Genomic DNA, 22,007 nt, shown 5'->3' with positions numbered 1-22,007 from the left:
TGTGTAGTTGAAAATATTCTTGAAAGACCTTTGTCAAGGAGACATTTCCACGAAAAATACAGCCTTATAAAATGGTAATGTTGACCTTAGAGAGTGTAGTGGGGCTACGATTGCTTATATTTAAAAAACATTTTTGCAGCTGGAGTACGGTAACAAATGTGTTCACCACACGCCACTGACTTTCATCATGCTTGTTAAAAAACTTTTTAACTAACATTTCAACTTGTGTATTTCCTATGTTTTTAATTCGTTACACATGTCTTACTGAGGATGACCCAATGCCAGGTCGAAACATGTCTATTTATGTGTGAAGTTTCGTCTTAATTAGACGTAAAAGTTAAGCACTGACTAGGAGGATTAAAATAGTTTTGTAAAATTTTTGTAAGAAGATCAACCGTCAATATGGATTTAATTTGAGATTCATAGTATGTAACTGGAATTTACCTGGTTTGAAAATGGGAAACCATGGAAAGCCATCTTTGGGGCTGCAGATGTGCGGCTCAAACCCACCATCTCCCTAATGCAGGCATATAGCTACAAGATTCCTAGAGTGAGTTCAACTCATTCTGCCATAATTGTCATGGTATGTTTCTTAATGGAATATTTTTCCCTGCTCCTGTCAAAGAAATAGTATTCTGAATTGTACATAAAGAAACGCCAGAATTTTAACCTTTCTGTGTGACGAGATGAGAGAACATGGTTAATGCTGTGATGAGATTTATCAATCATTCGTGCCATGGGTCATTTTGAAGAGTTTTACAACAGACTAGGATCATATACAATGTATTAATTACAGGTATCCATATTTGAATTTGTCACTTAGCATATCTAAAAGTCTTGTCTGAAATATTTCAACTTGCAAAAGCACTGAAAAGAAGTAACTGTAATTAGCTGATGAGATTCACACACACTAGGGGTCATGATAGCTGACTGTTATCATCACTGGCTTCTCACCAAGTGCCTGCGATTCCAATACTGACCAATATATGTGGGATTTTTGAAATTAAAACTCATATCACTGGTTCAGATTCCACGTAAAACTGGAGGAACAAGATCATGGGATGGAGAAAAGGGAGGAGGAAGTAGCTTCTGCAGCTGTCAGGAAAGATAGGACTGACCAGGAGGGGAGGGGATCAAATGAGGTGGGTAGGGTTGAGGCTCTGGTCATGGGGGATTCTATCGTTAGACATGTCGGGAAAGTGTGTGGAGGAAAGGGTACCAGGGTAGAGTGTTATCTAGGAATTAGGTTAAGACAGATGTTGAAGAAAGTAGAAGAGAAGGAGGAGAGAAAGGAGAAAGTGGTAGTGTTTCACGTTGGTACTAACAACGTAAGACAAGCAGGTATAAGTATCAACATAGTTGGGGATGTGTGGGATCTGGTAAATGCAGCACGGATAAAGTGGAAGGAAGCAGAGATTGTTATCAGTGGAATACTGTGTAGGAGGGATGCTGACTGGAAGGTGATTGGGGATTTAAATGAGACTATGGAGTGGGTATGTGGGAAACTGGGAGTGAAATTTCTAGATCCTAATGGGTGGGTAGGAGATAGGGATCTGCGCTCAGATGGCCTTCACTTAAACCGCAGTGGTACATATAAGTTAGGAAATTTGTTTAGAAGGGTTATAAGGAGCTGCATTCAGGGAAACAGGGTGCACTAGGCAGCGGTGTTAAGGGAACAGGGAACTGGAAATCTAGGGATGACATAAAACTGTTAGTGCTCAACTGTAGAAGTATTGTAAAGAAAGAAATAGAATTAAGTAATTTAATAGATATATACTTACCAGATATTGTAATAGGAGTTGAATCATGGCTGAGAAATGATATAATGGATGCAGAAATTTTCTCACGGAACTGGAGGGTGTATCGTAGAGATAGGATAGGAAAGGTAGGAGGGGGAGTATTCATTCTCGTGAAAGAAGATTTTGTAAGCTACGAAAAAGTTAAAGATGACAAGCACGAAATTCTAGGGGTAAGGCTCATTTCTAAAGATAATAGGCAACTTGATGTCTTTGGAGTGTACAGACCAGGAAAGGGTAGCGCAGATGCTGATTCAGAATTATTTGATAAGATAATCAGCTATGTGGGAAACGATAAGGAAAGGAATGTGATCGTAGCGGGTGATCTCAATTTACCAAATGTCAATTGGGAAGGTAATGCGAACGACAGGAAGCATGACCAACAAGTGGCAAATAAGTTAATATGGGAAGGGCACCTGATTCAGAAAGTGATGGAACCAACTAGAGGGAAGAATATTCTGGATGTGGTGCTGGTAAACTAGATGAGCTCTATAGAGAAACCAAAGTAATAGATGGTATTAGTGATCACGAAGCTGTTTTTGTGGTAATTAAAAATAAATGTGAAAGAAAGGAAGAGATTAAAATTAGGACTGTTAGGCAGTACCATATTGGTGATAAAACAGGCATGAGGGAGTTTTTAATAAGCAACTATGATCGGTGGAAAACGGTAAATAAAAATGTAAACAGACTCTGGGATGGGTTTAAAGCAATTGTTGAGGAATGTGAAAATAGGTGGTAAGGAATGGTAAAGATCCACTATATTATAACAGGGAAGTAAAGAGACTAAGAAGGAGGTGCAGGTTGGAAAGAAATAGAGTTAGAAATGGCTGTGGAAGTAAGGAGAAATTGAAGGAACTTACTAGGAAATTGAATCTAGCAAAGAAGTCATGATAACATGATGGCAAGCATAATTGGCGGCCATACAAATTTCAGTGAAAAATGGAAGAGTATGTATAGGTACTTTAAGGCAGAAACAGGTTCCAAGAAGGACATTCCAGGAATCATTAATGAACAAGGGGAGTGTGTATGCGAGGATCTTCAAAAGGCAGAAGTATTCAGTCAGCAGTATGTAAAGATTGTTGGTTACAAGGATAATGTCCAGGTAGAGGAGGTGAATAATACTAAAGAAGTATTAGAATTTACCGATGACAGCAATGACATTTACAGTAAGATACAAAAGTTGAAAACTAGAAAAGCAGCTGGAATTGATAAGGTTTCGGGAGATATACTAAAGACAATGGGTTGGGATATAGTACCATATCTGAAGTACTTGTTTGATTTTTGTTTGCATGAAGGAACTTTACCAAATGAATGGAGAGTTGCTATAGTAGCCCCTGTATATAAAGGAAAGGGTGATAGGCATAAAGCTGAAAATTACAGGCCAGTCAGTTTGAAATGCATTGTATGTAAGCTTTGGGAAAGCATTCTTTCTGATTATATAAGACATGTTTGCAAAATTAATAATTGGCTTGACAGAAGGCAGTTTGGGTTTAGGAAAGGTTATTCCACTGAAGCCCAACTTGTAGGATTCCAGCAAGATATAGCAGATATACTGGATTCAGGAGGTCAATTGGACTGTATTGTGATTGACTTATCTAAGGCATTTGATAGGGTAGATCATGGGAGAATACTGGCAAAAATGAGTGCAATTGGACTTGACAAAAGAGTGACTGAATGGGTGGCTCTGTTTCTAGAAAATAGAACTCAGAGAATTAGAGTAGGTGAAGCTTTATCTGTCCCTGTAAAAATTAAGAGGGGAATTCCTCAAGGCAGTATTATTGGACCTTTATGTTTTCTTATATATATCAATGATATGTGTAAAGAAGTGGAATCAGAGATAAGGCTTTTCGCAGATGATGTTATTCTGTACAGAGTAATAAATAAGTTACAAGATTGTGAACAACTCCAAAATGACCTCGATAATGTTGGGAGATGGACAGTAGGAGGTCCTATGACTACAATTACATTATAAACTGTCACATAAAACTACAAGCTTAAGTGCGGGCAGTATCCAGTATTCGAGAGGAAGTGGGTTCGAGTCCCACTGTTGGCAGCCCTGAAGATGGTTTTCCGTGGTTTCCTATTTTCACACCAGGCAAATGCTGGGGCTGTACCTTAAATAAGGCCATGGCTGCTTCCTTCCCTTCTAACCCTTTCCTGTCCCATCGTCGCCATAAGACCAATCTGTGTCGGTGCAACGTAAAGCAACTTGAAAAAAGAAAGAAAAAATCTACAAGCTAGCTTTTCACATACACACACTAAATTTGACATTTGCCTTGAAGAGCTGATGGTATGAGATAGGTCCATAACTAGAAATGAAAACTTGCTAGTGTTTAGTCATACATTTACTCATAATTGACAATTTTTGCAGTCTCAGCTGTCCCACTGAGGAAAGAAGCATCCTTTCAGTTAAGCACAATGCTAGCACAATGTCTGTATTTTGAAAAACTCTTGCTCTGTCCTCCTATAAATCTCACTATATGATTTTTTGGGATTGTCATATGACTGAGTACAGATAGTAAACTCTCCTCGTAATGTGGCAGTGCAATGCTTCTACAAACAACTTTACTGGTACCGATGCAAGTATATGGTTCTTATCTCTACAAATCTGTCTCTAAATGGGGAATGGAATTATAAGAAGGATCCTTTTCATAATGTTCTCACACTTTGGCCATGTCTACCTTGAGAATTTCACAGACCTGCATCCATAGCACCTCCTAACTGTGCTCTTATGAAACATTTTCCTGTAAAATAATATATTGAAAATTCTAAATGTCCTTTTCTTGTTTTTAGGTTTTGCCAGAGGCCATGGATAATCAACGTCCAAGACCAGAAGGCTTCTCGGTGGTCTTTGCGCTGATAGAACTCACTGGTGCATTAACCATTATTTTGATGACAGTTTGGTTGGGATATTACCACGGAGGATTTTCTTGGAGATCTAATCCTGCTTTAGAATTTAATTGGCATCCTGTACTGATGACTATTGGAATGATATTCCTCTATGCTGATTGTAAGTATATTTAAATCAAGACCTTTTACCCTTCCATAGCTCATTTATCTTTGATCCTCTCTACCAAATAGTGGTAACTTGCCTGATATACTTATTACTTGTATCTGCACTATTGTGGACATCTTTCTAGGACTCTTTACTTGATGAACATTTCACTAATAATCAAGGTGGGAAAACTTGGATAATTATCTAGAGCAGATTATACTGTAACATGCTTCTGGTTGCTAAACCTAGACTTAATAAATTCAGTATTATATATATTTTTTATGAGATGAATAATAAAGGCTTCATGAGGGACTTATGCATACAGAATATAGATATTAAAATGTAAAAGATCAAAATGCAGAAAAAAGTGTGGTTCTTAAGTTTTGAATAACTACTGGTATGTTGAAATTTTATAGAGTACCATATATTGTTTATTCTAAGTCTAACTAGGTTAAGTTGTGAATTTTTGCTTTCCTTCAGTCTAACTTGAGTTAGCTGTGTGCTTGATCAAATGCTCAACTCTAATACTCGTGATTGAATCGTAGAACAGTCAGTTGTCTTTATTAGCCATTATCCCCTTGCAAGACATGATGATGATGATGATCATCATCATCATCATCATTATTTGGTGCACTACATGTATACTTAACTTTTCTTTTCCTCCTTCCACAGCAATCATGGTATACAGAGCTTTTCCAAACAACAGCAAGCGCAACCTTAAGTTAACTCATGCTATCATTCATGTAATAGCATTTATTCTCAGTGTAATTGGTCTGCAAGCTGTGTTTGATTCTCACAACCTTGCTACACCTCCAACACCAAACCTGTACACTCTACACAGCTGGATTGGCCTAGTTGCAGTTATCCTCTTCTGCTGTCAGGTAAAAGCTGGAACATTGTTCTTATATATTATTATTAACGGATGGGTGATAACATCCCTGTTTAGTAATACCTAAGTTGCATTATGGTACTGATGTTAGCAGTTATTGGCATCATTAGCTGCATGTACTACAGAAAGTTGTTGCATGTATAGCTCTTTCTTATTGGGGGCTTGAGACAGCATGTAATTAATTCTGGCTTAGATTGGGAAAGAATCCATGGCTTATATGACAGGAAACTTTGCTGAAGCTGAACGAGAAACCTGCTCCAGAATGACTAAGATTGAGGTATTATTCTTCTTCCCAGTCCAAGTCATATAAAGGGTCAGTGAGCTAAAATGTTCTCCCCAAAGAACTTTTAAACCCCTAAAGATACCAAAATTATTAGTATTAGTATTATTAGTAAATTATTAGTATTAAAGTATTAGTAATAAGTGGTTCATAACAACGTGCATTAGTTTTTCAGGGTCTCAATAATGGCTGAGGAAATGGTATCAAAATTGATTTAAATATGTGCTAGGGCATTGTCTTACTGGAATATAATGTAAGGAGTGTGCTGAACAAAGGGTATTCTGGGTGCTGGTGAAATTACCCTCAATTCATAGCAGCCAAGATCACCCCACACTATCATGCCTGGCACACGGCCAGTGCTGAAAGATACTGCTCACCACAATGTCATCTAATGTGTGCACAGCCATCATTTTAGTCCAAGTGAGAATTGTCCAAAAAGATACAATGATTTTCCAATCTGCATGCCACTGTTTGTGTTCAGTAGGGCCTACCTTTTAAAATGATATCAAAGTGCATAAATATCAGTGAAGTATGTAATATTCACAAAATGTGTAGTAGTATTAATGCATAAATTTGCAAAAATATTTGTATATTCCTTTTACTATGAATTACGGTTTTCATATAAGACAGTAAAATTGTTTTCAATGCCTCCATATTTTACAATAAAATTATCCTTTTTGCTTTGAATAATTTACATAGTCTACTGTTATCTAATGTTGACAGTAAGTCTAGTTACTTATTTCAAATTAAAGACATAATCAAAAACTTCAAAAATTTAAAAACAGTGTTATGCACCAAGTTTGAAAGGGCTTATCACTCGTGTCGTAGTATCTGTTCATCTAAGTGCCTCTCCAAGAACCTCAAACTCAGACACTACAACTCGGTCGTCAAACCAACTGTTCTGTATGCTTCCGAGTGCCTTGTAATGGCTAGGAAGGGCCCACTCAGAAAGCTGGAGTTAAAAGAGAGGAAGATCCTGAGGAGGATATTAGGACCAATCAGAGAGGAAGGAGGCACTTAAAGAGTCCGCCATAATGATAAACTGTATGAACACCAGGAGGACGTCATCACATCTATAAGGAAAAGGCGCCTGACCTTTTATGGACACTTGGCCCGTCTGGATTCCAAAAGACTCACCAACAGGATATTCACAGTAACAGGAAGAGGCAAGGCTTCTAAGAACAAATGGATCACATCAGTTAAGTCGGATATGGAACAACTAGATATCCCACTGGGACAAACTCATGACTGACTACTGTTCCGTCAAGCCATCCGACACAGAGTTTTCCCAACGTCCCTTACAAGTAAGAAGACTACAGGAACTAAGTGGATGGAGGAGAGAAAGTTGGCTCATAGTCAGCAAATGAAGGAGTATTGGAAGAAGAAGAAAGCAACAACTTTACCGAAGAGTAGATACGAGCCCCGTGGTCCTCAGTAGGCTTAAACGACAAAGAAGAAGAAGTGTTATGCACTGTCAGTCGTGGAGTGTACTGTATATCCAGCCTTCGCCTGTTTCTGTCTGGGGTCGAGTATGAAAGAAGATGAATCTTGGTAGCAATTTTTTACAACTGGATGACTTCCTGACATCAACATCATCAGAGGAGTTAATGAGATGAAATGAATAATGTGATATTTGATAGTAGGAAGGGAGTGGGTGAGACCTAGTGTGGGCATATAGCCTACTCCTTCCTGTCTTATAGCACCAAGATAGATGCTCAAGGCTTATCGACAGACAGATCACCATCAACAGTGTCATATGCCCTCACTCCATATGAACACTGCAGAGAGGTTTGGAATTGAATTCAGGCTTTTGGCATGCAATCTAGTGTTTAGAAGTTGTATACCACCACCTATCCTACCTTGCGAGCCAACATTCTGTTGGTGAAACTTTTTTCAACCAACAGGACTCAGACTGGTTAATCACGGTGTCGAACCATATAGACTTCACACCTTAATCATCATCGCCACCAGGCAGGTTGCACTGTAAAATAGCATAGTGTTACACACAGTCTATAAGTGTAGCTAATTTCCTGTTGTCCTCGTGCCCTGAAAATGAAATAAACAAGCATTACTAAATTGTGTTAGTATTGTTTATATGTCCATAACTGTTACATTCTTCATATAATATGTAAAATGAAACCCAAGTATAACCATATCAGAACCACAATTCGTAGACATTTTCAGTGGTCTATAAGTAAAGGTATGAAATATGTAATTATATAAGAATCCAGAACCTAGTGATCATTAACCCATTCTAGCCAGAAACATTGATGGTCCTGGGTCAAGGGAATCCGACATAAAGGTGTCTGTGTAACTTGTCCTCTCCAAAGCAGACATCATTAAATATTACAAGCACACAATGTCACACCTTTACAGTGCTCCATAATTATACCAACACTGGTATTGATGCTGTAATATCCATCACTGCCTTGCAGATAGAGGCCTGACATCCCATGGTGTCATCACAGTCTGTGATTCACAACTGGATTTTTAACAAGACCAGGTCTTGTCAATCCATTGCTTCCACACTTGCATCACTCCTGTAAAATTATGTTCCACATGAGCAGCACACAGGTGCAGTGGTACGTAGTTTAGTTTGTATATTGTGTAGAAGAATCTAGGTTAAAGAATAAGAATATTTATTCAGTATCGATCATTTTCATGAAATAGGTTTTGTCATTCAGTATTACAGTATTATTTCTGTTATCATCTATATACAGTTAAAAAAGTCAATATTAAAAATGTTCATTTCCAAGAATTCCTTTACATCATAAAATGGATTTTCTACCATCCAGTTATGCAGTTTTCGTTTAAAATGATTGATGAACACATCTTGTGCAGAGAATGGTGATTCATTAAAAATATTATACTGTTTACTTTATGTGAGTTAGCTGTTTTCACAAATCGATGTCTTGGGACATCAATATTACTCTTATTTCGAGTATTGAGTTGGTGGATGTTTTCTCTGATGGTAAGTTCATTCAGATGGTTTTCAACATACAATAATGAAATAAAAATATATAGATTTATAATTGTTAATACTTTAAGCCTGGTAAAAAGGGGATGACAGTGCTCAAAAGAATCAGCTTTACTCATTACATGAACAAGCTTCTTCTGTATTAGCAATACATTATGGACATAAGATGAATGCTCCCACGATAGCAGTCTATATGAAATATGGGACTGGAAGAGTCTGAAATATGCCATTTCTCAAATAGTCTGCTGTTACTAATTCTCTCAATTTCCACGTGAGACCCGTGATATTGTTTTACAGACATGATTGGCATGTACATCCCAGCTTAATTTGGTATCAGTATCAATACCCAGTAGCTTAACTGACTGAATTTCTATATTATTAGACAATCCTAACAGAAGATGTTGAGTTTTATTCACATTGCAGAGTAGTATATTAAATAAAAGCCATTTCACTGCAGTTCTAGTTCATGTTAATTAGTGTTGCATCATCTGCATATGATATAACTGATTGTGGCACAACATTTTGTGGTAAGTCATTAACAGCAACATTAAAGAGAAATGGGCCAAGCACAGATCCTTGTGGAATGCCTGTCGTATCATCTTTCAATGTAGAATGTCTATTTCTAATTGCTACAAACTGGCATCTGTTACTTAAATATATCTTAATTACATCCAAAGTGGGACTATTTATGCCATAATACTGAAGTTTTCCCAACAAAATGTCATGAAAATGAAATGAAATGGCGTATGGCTTTTAGTGCCGGGAGTGTCTGGGGACAAGTTTGGCTCGCCTGATGCAGGTCTTTTGATTTGACACTCGTAGGCGACCTGCACGTCATGATGAGGATGAAATGATGATGAAGACGACACATACACCCAGCCCCCGTGCCGGCGAAATTAACCAATTATGGTTAAAATAACCGACCCTGCCGGGAATCAAACCCGGGACCCCTGTGACCAAAGGCCAGCATGCTAACCATTTAGCCATGGAGCCGGACACAAAATGTCACGATTAGTACGGTCAAATGCTTTACTCAAATCACATAAAACTAGAGAATCCATTTTCCTATTTTCAAAAGCTGTTAAAGTTTGATTGACAATTTCCAGAACAGTAGAGGTAGGACTTTTACCCTCTTGGAATCCATATTGATTACTAGACAACAGGGCATGAGTTTCAAAGTAGTTACTAAGTTTACTGTAAATAACCGATTCAACAATTTTAGATAATATGGGAACAATTGAGACTGCACGGTAATTTTGGGGAAGGTGTCACCAGTTTTGAACACTGGAATAATTTGAGAAATTTTAAGCATATTTGGAAAACCCAATCTTTAAACACTTTATAATATTATTAAATAAAAATTGTTAATAACCATTACCCCACATCGGGCGCCAATTGAAATCTAATCTTAATACCAATTGATAACCATTGAAATATGATTAAAATAATACAATATTAATAAAATAAAGTACTTGATCGCCTCACACTTGGGCATTGTTTGTAATATATGTAAGACACCTGAATAAATAAAACACCTCAATAAAATAATTATAATAAAATAAATTAATAAAATTAATTAATCAAAATATCCGTATCATGGGCGCCATGTTGACCTAAATGGATCCCTAGAATTTTAATAGAGCATGATAATTCTCTCTCCCAGGGCGTGTACATAAAGCTGTGTACTGGTACATCTGCTTCAGACTTTACCTAACCTTCTGAAAATGACTAAATAGGTAGCAAATGCACCTGGGTTCGTCAATAACTCCACTGATTCTAAAATAACTAACTATATTCTGAAAAATATCCATGCATGAGCACCTCATCAACACACCAAAATATACATAAAATACACTCACAAAATAGTGCTGGAAGACTTCATATTTACACAGTTATCTTAAAACAACAACAACAACAACAACAGTGGGAAACCAAATGTGAGGACCAAGCTACCACTTGTAGGCAGCCTGATGAACATTAATTACAAAGCATATATTTGTATAAAATACCCTTCACCATCTCCGTGTATCAACACAACTTGCATATTCTCATTATTGGCACTTGTTATATCACATTGATACAGTACCTTTATAATTCTGTGTTCACTGATTGACTTGGTTTAAAGTCACTTTCACTTTGGCAACACACACTTGTTGTTCCAGAATATAAATTATGGAAAATCTGAGATACAGTATCTCATAGCTTTCACCAATACATAAGACACCAAGCCACTGCAAGTGATAAAATACCAAGTCCCTAAGCACTCTACAGTTTGTAGGCCAGTACCACACTTCACATTCCACAAAAATTTCACATCAACCACATTCCACAAGTTTTAAGGCAAGTCCACCTCCTTTCCACCATAGTTACATCTCCTGAAAAATTTTAAGTAAAGTCCTCTCCACTGTTTTCTCACATGCCTAAATAGACCTCAGCTTCCCCCTATTCTCACATGATACATCTAGGTTGATCCAGGCGATCCGATCATGAGTGGAAGATCCTCTTGCTATAGCAAGACCCCGCCCCGAACCTCTTCCGGGTCCCACCCCATCAGACTCTGGGCTGTTCCATACGACTCACAGAAACTTTCCAAGTTATAAATAGCACTGTTTTTCCATCTGCTTGTACAAAACAAATTATGCATATCACATATGAAGACCTTCCAGCTTAATATATTTAGAATAAATATACAAACATAATAATAATAATGAAGACCGAGCTCGATAGCTGCAGTCGCTTAAGTGCGGCCAGTATCCAGTATTCGGGAGATAGTGGGTTCGAACCCCACTGTCGGCAGCCCTGAAGATGGTTTTCCATGGTTTCCCATTTTCACACCAGGCAAATGCTGGGCTGTACCTTAATTAAGGCCATGGCCGCTTCCTTCTCACTCCTAGTCCTTTCCTGTCTTATCGTCGCCATAAGATCTATCTGTGTCAGTGCGACGTAAAGCCAATAGCCAAAAAAAAATAAAAAATAATGAAGCCAATAATATCTTTTAGTTCTCAATATAGTGCGAGGGTGTGATAAATGTACTATCACAACTTATTGATACTAAACGCTATCATCATCATCATTGTACAGTTCCATTTTCCCGAGTACTGTTAATCAGCCTCTTCAACTTCTTCCTGTCCATATACAACTTGTCATGTATAACATCATCCACTGCCCATCCTCTGGTAACTAGATCAAACTTAATCATGTCCATCCATCAGGTTTTAGGTCTTTCTGCAGGTCTTTTCCCCTCAAGCTGTCTTTCCAAATTTATTCTGGCTGTTCTTGTAGGCTCCATCCTCATCACATGCCCGTACCACTGTAGTCTGAATGTGCCAATTCGGTCTAATAGAAATGTCTTCATTCTGACTTCTTTCCTCACCTCCTCATTTCTTAACTTGTCCATGTTGGTCTTCTGGATGGTGGATCTTAGAAATTTCATCTCTGATGCTTGCAGTCTTAATGAATCTCTTTTTGTGAGGGTGCATGCTTCAATACCATAGGTCAATATTGGTATGAAATAGCTGTTAAACATCATCAGTTTGGCAGGTTTTGGAATAATGTCCTCCCATAAAAGTGCTCTTACTTGTTGGTAGAACTCTGATCAATTTTGCACTCTGTAATTTCCTTTCTGACCAAATTATCACTGGAGATTACACTTCCAAGGTAAGGAAAATTATCCACACACTCAAACAGGTGGTCTCCTAGTTTTACACTTACTGGATGCCTTTCTCTGTTGACTGCCATCACCACTGTCTTGGTCTCGCTGATGTTGAGATTATATTCCTAGAAATGGGATTTCCATACGTTGAGTCTGGTCTGTACTTCCTCTTCTGTTTCACCCCAAATCATGATATTATTAGCAAAGTTCATTAATATTTAGAAATTTCATGATCTGTATTGAAGTGGGAATACAATATTTGAAATTAAGGAACGCTCAAAAAACATCGTTCCGCACCACATTCCGTCCAAGCCCAACAAAAAACGAACAAAATTTGGTTGAAACACGAACTTCGTTTTTTATATATAAGAAAAAATTGTTTTTAAACAATAGACTTTACGAGACTCACCTTGAAGCAGCCAATCTGCTTCCTGGCATTCAATGGAATTTATTTCTAAATCAGGTTAATAATAAAATGTTTGACATAGTCTCACAAACACAGTTTACGTTAGAGAAGAAATTAGCTGCATTAAAAATGAACAGAAATGCATCAAAAACTCAGCCCAAAGAAACCAGTTTGCAAAGAAACTTAATCGAAAATTTCCATCCTCCTGTAGTCAATCTTTCGAACGTAATTTTATCCATGGAAGAAACCGCCATTTTAGCGAAGGGTCCGAAGCATAATTGGCCCAATATGAACAAAATAAACGCAGTCACTAACTGAATTATTGTGTCGGAAGCTACAATCAATAAAATGCCGCTAGAAGATCAAGACGAAATTAGATTTGAAGTGAAAAGAAAACTAGATAAGATGTTCAGTTCTAATAACGTAAATAAAAGAAATCCCCCTATCAATTCTAATGCCAATAATTTTACTTCCGAACATAAACAAATCGCGGAACTCAAAAAGAAAATTAAAAATAACGATCTAATTGTCACAAAAGCTGATAAAGGAAATACTACAGTTATCATGGACAAAACTAATTACATATCTAAAACCAAAGAATTTTTTAACAACAACACGTTTACAATAATCAATAAAGATCCTACACAGAAAATACAGCGACAATTAAAACAAACATTAAAGAATATATCTTTTCTTCTTACAGATCAAGAAAAATCGATACTATTAAATATGAATCCAGGTTTACCCACAGTTAAAGCCCTCCCTAAAATACATAAAATTGACGTTCCTATCCAGCCTATTATTAACTATAAACCCAGCCCTCTATATAAAATTGCGCAATTTGTTCAACGATTTTTAACTAACAATTATCAATTTCTCTCTAAAAAATCCATCAAGAACACTACCGAACTAATTGAAAAAAATGAAGTAATTTAATGTACAACCCAACCATACCCTTCATTCTCTCGACATAGTAAATATGTATTCAAGCATACCCACAACCAAACTTTTCTCCATTATTGAAGATAACTTAAACAAACAGAGCTCTCTCAGCAAATTAGAAATACAAGATTTTATTTCTCTTCTGAAACTGGTCATCAACAATAATTTCTTTAAATTTGATGAAACCATCTATCAACAAAATGGACTGGCCATGGGATCACCCGCATCGGGAATTCTAGCGGACATTTATTTAGATTTTCTGGAATATACAAAAATAAATAGCAATACTTTTCCAAACATCCTCATGTGGGCCAGATACGTTGACGACACATTTGTTATAATGGATGAAGAAATCAAGAATGCGACTAAACAACATTGACCCCCACATCAAATTTACGCTTGAGTCCGAAAATAATAAAGTAATTAATTTTCTGGATTTAACTATTCTCAGAAATCCGTCTGATCTTTCATATAGAATCTTCAGAAAACAGACACAAACTGCCAATACTATTCGTCAAGATTCCATACACCCTCAAACACACAAACGTGCAGCGTATAATAGCATGGTTCATCGTGCATTCACGGTACCTGTGTCTAAAAAAGACCTCAATAGCGAACTCAACACTATAAGAGCAATCACAAAATTCAACGGTTACAGCAGATCAGTTATAGAACAGTTAATAAATTTAGACACCGGCCCAAGACTACTCTCACAAAAGAAAAACCTATAACTAATGTTTGTTCTACTCTTACATTCAACGACGGTAACCATCAAATCACCAATGTTTTTCGAAAACATAACGTAAAAATCTTCTTCAGAACTAATAATAGGACCTCAGAAATTATACATAATTCAACATCAGTCAACACCTCTAACAGATTTTCCAAATCTGGAATCTATAGATTCAAGTGTATCGACTGCAGCGCCTCCTATGTGGGACAAACAGGACGCAACTTCACAACCAGATATTCAGAGCACTTCAACGAACCGAGCTCGATGGCTGCAGTCACTTAAGTGCGGCCAGTATCCAGTATTCGGGAGATAGTAGGTTCGAACCCCACTGTCGGCAGCCCTGAAAATGGTTTTCCGTGGTTTCCCATTTTCACACCAGGCAAATGCTGGGGCTGTACCTTAATTAAGTCCACGGCCGCTTCCTTCCCACTTCTAGCCCTTTCCTGTCCCATTGTCGCCGTAAGACCTATCTGTGTCGGTGCGACGTAAAACAACTAGCAAAAAGTTTTCTGCTATAGGCCAACACATTCACGACTCTAATCATAAGTTTACTGATATAGAACATGATTTTGAGATACTTCAAATAGCATTCAAAGTTATGAACATTGTCAAAAATTGTTTCATTCATTGCGATCAATATTTCAACCCTAACTATAATTTAAATGAAATTTCCGAGAAATCTAATGTTCTTTATGATCTCTTAATTAAATGGTTAAGAAATATTAGACCACCTAAAAAAATTCGATCTTTCAAACCATACGCAGTACATATCCACATCATTTACCCCCACTACCACATCCTTCCGCTCCACCTTAGCTCCGTGACAGTTGCTCCGCCTCTACCCCTCCCATGTCCTCCCTTCCGCCGTGCCCCTTAACCTTATAATCGCATCTATCAGTCCAGCTCCGTCCACCGATCACTCAGGCTGCTCAAGGTGAGTTCGTTTCTAGTATTCTCTCAGTTTTTCTAGAATTTTCTTTTTGATCTTTCCTTCCAATCTTTTGCCTAATTCGACTTTTAATTTCTTCCCCAGGTTCCTTAACCCATATTGAAGTGGGAATTAATTCTTCGGATCTAACCAAGTTCATGTTTACTTTTATTTTTCGGAACCAAACTACAGAACACACAGTGTCAACTTCATATGACATTAAACTCCGCAGCATAATTTAACTGTTTTAGAAAACTAAAGATATATACAAGCTGGACAAACCGCCATGGGTATACAACAACGGAGTCATCATTTTAACGGATTTTAAAATGAAATGCAAATTCATCATGTACCATATTTTATTTTATATTCATCTGTGCAAGTATTATAGTGTGTTTTTAAGGTTGTTTTAAAGTCATATTTCATATTCATCCATGCAGGTGTTATAATGTGTTTAAAGTTGTTTTAAGGTTTTATTGTGTTTGCCCGATTTGACTTTGTGGCTGATGATGGCACATATTTGGTGCCGAAACTAGTACCTCATGTGAACAATGTGTGATTCTTTCACGTTAATAAACATCTTTGTATTGAATAGGAGGAACCCTCTTAATTTCAAATATTGTAATCATTAGCAAAGGCCACTGCATTCAGTTCACCTAACTTTTCCTTGACATTCTTCATTATATTGTCCATGACAGTGAAGAACAGTAATGGGGACAGTGCGCTTCCTTGCTGAACTCCACTCTTGGTCTCAAACCATGATGACTGACCTTCCCTAATTTGTACACAGCTAGTACAGTCTTTGTACAACATATGAATTTTCCTTACCAGTCCTTCAGACACATTTCTTTTTCTCAGGCACTCCCAGACCTTATCTCTTATAACACTATCATAGGCCTTTTCTATATCCAGGAATACAATGACCAGGTTCTTACCTTTCTCCCAGTATTTTTCCATCAGCATGTGAGTGCTAAAAATTAGATCAATTGTTGATCTGTTTCTTCTGAATCCATATTGCTCCTCCTCTAACTGTGATTCAATGATGGTTCTCAATCTTCTTTCTATGATATTCTCTAGAATTTTTATCCCATGAGACAGCAGTGTTATTCCTCTATAGTTGGTGGGTTTCTATCTGCTGCCTTTATTAAAAAGGGAAATTATAACTCCCTTGCTCCAATCTGCTGGTATTTTGTTGTCTGTCCATATGGCATTTAGTACTCTGTGCAGCCATTGTACACCCTGGATGCCTGCTGCCTTTATCGTGTTTGCATTCACTTCCTCTGCACCTGACGATTTTCCTTTAGGCATAAATTTTAAGGCTGTTTCAGTTTCTGTCCTGGTGATGGGAGGTTCCTCATTGAAGGCTTGGATTTCTGGTTATGTATTTTGTTCTTGAACTGATCTATTCAGTAGGTGGTCAAAATGGTTCTTCATGACTTCTCTCATGTCACTTTTTGTCCTAACCAGATTTCCATTTTCATCTTCATGTTCCTTTATTGTATTCATCCCTTTCCTTTATACAGTATATGATAACACTATATAGCAGTTTCTTATTGCCTCTACTGTGAATATATTCCATGCCTTGATCTTTTCTTCTGTAACTGTTCTTGCGTCATCTCTAGTAAGATCCGGTTTATTTTTCTCCTGATCCATTTCTTTCCGCAGGAGATTTCTTTCCCTGATAGCTGCTCTCACTCTTTCATTCCACCAAGGTTCTTCCTTCTCCCTTGTTTTCATACTCGTCTTTCCACAAACTTCAGTAAAAAATGAAATGGCGCATGGCTTTTAGTGCCGGGATGTGTCCGAGGACTTCAGCACACCAGGTGCAGGTCTTTTGATTTGACTCCCATAGGCGACCTGCACGTCATGATGAGGATGAAATGATGCTGAAGACGACACATCCAGCCCCCGTGCCAGGGGAATTAACCAATTATGGTTAAAATTCCCAAACTTGCAGGGAATCAAACCCGGGACCACTGCGACCAAACCCCACAATCCATCATTCCCTTACCGACCCCACCTTTTATCAAAACCTTTTATCCTTGCCCTTCTAACAACCATTATCAAACCATTCCCTCACACCCTACGCCCTAAACACCCCAGTAACATTCACCGACATCACAGATGCCCTATCCCAAACCAGAGACACAGCTCCAGGCCTCGATCACATCCACTACTGACACATCCGCTCTCCACCTGAACTTCTCTTACTACTAGCCACCTTATATACATTCATCCTCATCACCAGTTTTTATCCCACCAGTTGGAAACGATCGACAATGCTCCTCTTCATTAAACCTGGAAAAGACCTGTCAGACCCAGACTCATATCACCCTATTTATCTTAAAACCATCCTCACCAAAATCCTGGACAGGATCCTAACTCGCCATATTCACCCCTACCTTAAGTCCCGCCACCTACTACCACCCTCCCCTCCCAATGTGGTTTCCATCCCAAATTTTCCACTTCACCCCAGCTCCTCCGCCTCACCCAATTTATTGCTGATAATTTCAACTTGGCCTGTCGCAGCCTTCCCATTACTGTTGATTTTAATAAAGCTTTCAATTTCATTTGGCATCTTACCCTAATTTCTAACCTTCATCTCTTCACCCTCCCATACTCTGCGATCCAATTCCTTGCCTCTTACCTACACAACAGAACCGTCTGCATATCCATCCAAGGCCAGCTCTCTCAGACCTTCCCGATGTATCTAGGATCTCCTCAAGGGTCTCCGCTCTCTCCATTGCTCTTCATTCTCTTTTTAGCCGATATCCACCTACTACCCTCCCCAGTATAATTCCTCCAATTTGCCAATGATACAGCAGTCCTTGCTCCTCCATCTATCAGTCCAAGCCATGAACGGAATCCTTCAACCCTACCTGACCTTTTACCTCCTGGTATAAGCATTGGCATCTGCAAATCAACCCTTCCAAAATCCATCTTTCTCTGACCCTGTTGTGAACACCCCTCCGCCACTCGAAAACCTGAACACGTCCACCTCAAAATCCATAAGAACCCCCTTCCCCCCATTCGTCCCTAACCTACATTGAAATACCTAGGCATCACCAGTGACCAACACCTCACTTCCTTAATGTCAAATCCAAAGCCACCAGCATATCCCAGCTGCTTCGCCGACTGGCTGGCACCAGCTGGGGTCTCAACATAAATCTCTTCCTCCTTACCTATAAAACTCTATCAGACCTGCTGTCACTTATGGTCACCCTGCCTGGGCAGCTGCCGCCCATTCCCATCCCATCCTCTACTACCCTCTCCTATCCATAGAACGTCGTCTGGTTCGCATTGCTCTCCATCTCCCACCCCTCAATCATACCAAAGACCTTTATGACATACTCCCCTTTCCCAAACTGGACACCCATGTCTCTCTCCTGTTCCAAAGATTCTTAGAAAAAGCTTCGACCCTCAACAACCCTATCAAATCCCCACCCTTGTCACTACCCTTTAAGACTACTCGGCACACCTTGTAAGAAATACCTTATTCCCGCTCCACTATTACCACACCCTCATCCAACCAACAAACTGGTCACTCCCCCTTAGGAAGGATTGAATTTGGGTAACCTCTCCCTCCACTCCTCACTTCCTTCCTATTCCCTCCTCTCATCACTGGTAGTCTAGCCACAGCCTGATATAAATGCTGCTGAAAGTCAGAACATGACACCATGTAGTCCTTCACCATTCACCATGATATCTCGGCCCTCAGTCAACCATTAAGAACAATAACCTTAGAAATAGATGTCAATTATATTTAAACCTCTGATTAGGACCTTCCCACATAATCTGAATTACGACATAATCTATTAATATACACTTAAGAAAATGGAAATTGCAACACCATGAAGGCATTGGTCGTTTGTGTTGATTTTCAAGATATGGAACGATGCCATGTAGGTGTGTAAACGATCAAAGTTTCAGACCCATTGGATTGTTGCTACAGGTCTCCCCACGTGATTGGTCGCGGAGGAATCAACTCCAGTACACGGACTCTGGTGTAGCGTAGTTGACTTGCAGTCTGTGCAGTGAAGTGTTCCCCATCAAACATGCCTCGACGACAGAGAAGAGCACGCTATCATCAACTGTCGCCGTTTGAGAGGGCTCGGGTAATTGGGCTGTGTGAGGCTGGATTATCACTAAGGACTGTTGCTGCATGTGTTGGCCGACAGGCATCTACGGTACAACGTGTATGGCAGCAGTGGTCAAATGAAGGTACCCACATTCGTAGACCTGGCACAGGCCCAGGGCAACAGACAACTGTGAGAGAGGATCGCCGCATCATTCGGATGGCCCAGATGTAACCCCATGCAACAGCAGCGCAAATTCGAGCAGCTGTGGCACCCCACGTTACACAACAAATAGTTGGTAATCGCCTGTGTGCAGCTGGCTTACGAGCCCGTGTCCCTGCAGAAGGTGCTCCATTGACCCCACAACAGCGACGTGTAAGGCTGGCCTGGTGTCGAGAAAGAACGACATGGGTCGACGAATGGCATAGGGTCGTCTTTAGTGATGAATCGTGCTTCTGTCTTGCCCGCAGTGATTGCCGGAATTGTGTGCGCCGACGTACCGGGGAGGGGGGCCGCCCAGATCTTCTTGTTGAGAGGCACACAGGGCCAACACAAAGCATTATGGTCTGGGGAGCTATTGGCTTTAATCTGAAATCATAATTACTGCTTGTTGAGGGCACTATGACTGCTCGACAGTACGTTGATAGGGTATTAAATCCAGTGGATGTCCCTATGATGGCGAACATTGCTAATGGGATGTTTCAGCAGGACAATGCCCGGGTTCACACTGCACGCATCTCCAGAGAAGCTCTCCACGACATCACAACCTTAGAATGGCCTGCCAGATCCTCAGACCTCAGTCCTATTGAGCATGTGTGGGACATGATGGGTCGACAACTGGCCAACCGTCCTCAGCCACCCACAACTCTGGAACAACTGACCCGTGCAGTGCAGCAAGCATGGGCCACAATTCCTCAGGAAGCGATCCAGGGCCTTATTGACTCCATCCCTCGACGAATTCATCAATGTATTGCAGCTCATGGTGGGCACATCCTGTATTGATTGTTGTCCAAACTTGTGGTCAGAGGGACCTGAAAGTGTAATCATCGAATCACAACCAAACACTCATCCTGCATGTTCAATTGTAGTAATGTAGCACCACTCCTTCTGGGTGTTGCAATTTCCATTTTCTTCAGTGTATCTGAACCATATAACCATTGGTGGCAATAAGGACCCTGCAGACCCTGCGGGGCACGGGGGCCCATGGCTTGTGAAGGGCCCATGACTATTCTTTAATTCAGTAGCTGAAGAGTGATTTTACATATTTATAAAGCTACAGCACACAACACGGTATTATTTGTATTACAGAGGGTTATTCCAAACGTAGGTCATCGTAGTGCAGAGCTTCTCTCGTCAATAGGAGTACGGTAGTTATTTCTGAAAGATTATGGGTTTCCCAACCTGTTCCAATAATAACCATCCCTTGCTGCCACTCACAGCAATCAAGAAGGCTTCAGAAGTAATTAGCCAGTTCTGAGAACCCAGTAGTCAGAGAAGATGCAATAACAAAGACATACTTCTTATCTAAACTTCAAATACTGAAGTTTTGAGCTTGCTTATAACTCTCGGCAGTCAGTATAGCTATGGAGGCCTATGATTTATGGTTTAGTTGTAAATAGTAGTAAATTACTTGGTCCTAGGAACAAGATTATTTCTTAATATTGTGACGGTCAGCGTGTTTTGGTTACTATAATTGGAACATGCATTTCTTTTGCATGTGTGGGCATGCATGTGCGTGTGTGTGTGTGTTCGTACCATACAAGTGTATTATTTTAATTCCTTTGGATTTGAAAACTAAATTGTGTAACTTACTGCTGTTGTTGGTATTATTATTATTATTATTATTATTATTATTATTATTATTATTATTATTATTATTATTATTATTATTATTATCTTCAATACAACTGTCAACAATAGTTGGTAACACGACCAAAACTCTGGTATATATAATAATAATACCGTCGTTGGTGTTCATTGGAATAATATACCACCTTGTACTACGAAATAAACTTGTAATTTTCCTTCTCAGGAAATGATGGGCCCATTTTTAATTATTGCTGGGGGGCCCCGATCCTCTTAGTGCCACTACTGATTGTCATCCTATCCATGAACTATATCTATCTGTAAATACTCAATAACATATGTATAGTAGGTAGTACTAGAACCAAGATTCTTGTAAATATGTATATAGTCACCTTTGTCTGTAGTCATAGATTTAGATATACTTTGTCACTGTAATCATATAAGCCCACTTGGTGGCCATCATCGTTAAGACGTTGAAGTCTAAACGGTCTGACACCGTGGTTAGCCGGTTCGAGCCCGTTGGTCAA

The 22,007-nt window shown here is 39.1% G+C and overlaps 1 protein-coding gene across 8 annotated transcripts in view; it reads left to right on the top strand.

Annotated features, from left to right (window-relative positions):
* Positions 1-22,007, top strand: part of LOC136864094 (transmembrane ascorbate-dependent reductase CYB561) — a 403,629-nt gene that overhangs the window by 357,275 nt on the left and 24,347 nt on the right. For all 8 annotated transcript variants that reach the window (XM_068225782.1, XM_068225783.1, XM_067140660.2 and 5 more), the window contains 2 exons: positions 4,590-4,806; positions 5,464-5,672. In XM_068225782.1, coding sequence (XP_068081883.1) covers positions 4,605-4,806; positions 5,464-5,672 — 411 coding nt within the window. In that variant the 5' untranslated portion in view covers positions 4,590-4,604. The remainder of the gene's footprint in view (positions 1-4,589; positions 4,807-5,463; positions 5,673-22,007) is intronic.

Source organism: Anabrus simplex, chromosome 2 (genome assembly GCF_040414725.1).
Source record: "Anabrus simplex isolate iqAnaSimp1 chromosome 2, ASM4041472v1, whole genome shotgun sequence".
In the NCBI taxonomy this organism is placed as follows: domain Eukaryota; kingdom Metazoa; phylum Arthropoda; class Insecta; order Orthoptera; family Tettigoniidae; genus Anabrus; species Anabrus simplex.
Note: the sequence above shows the minus strand (reverse complement) of the source record. Positions and strands in the feature narration are given on the sequence as shown.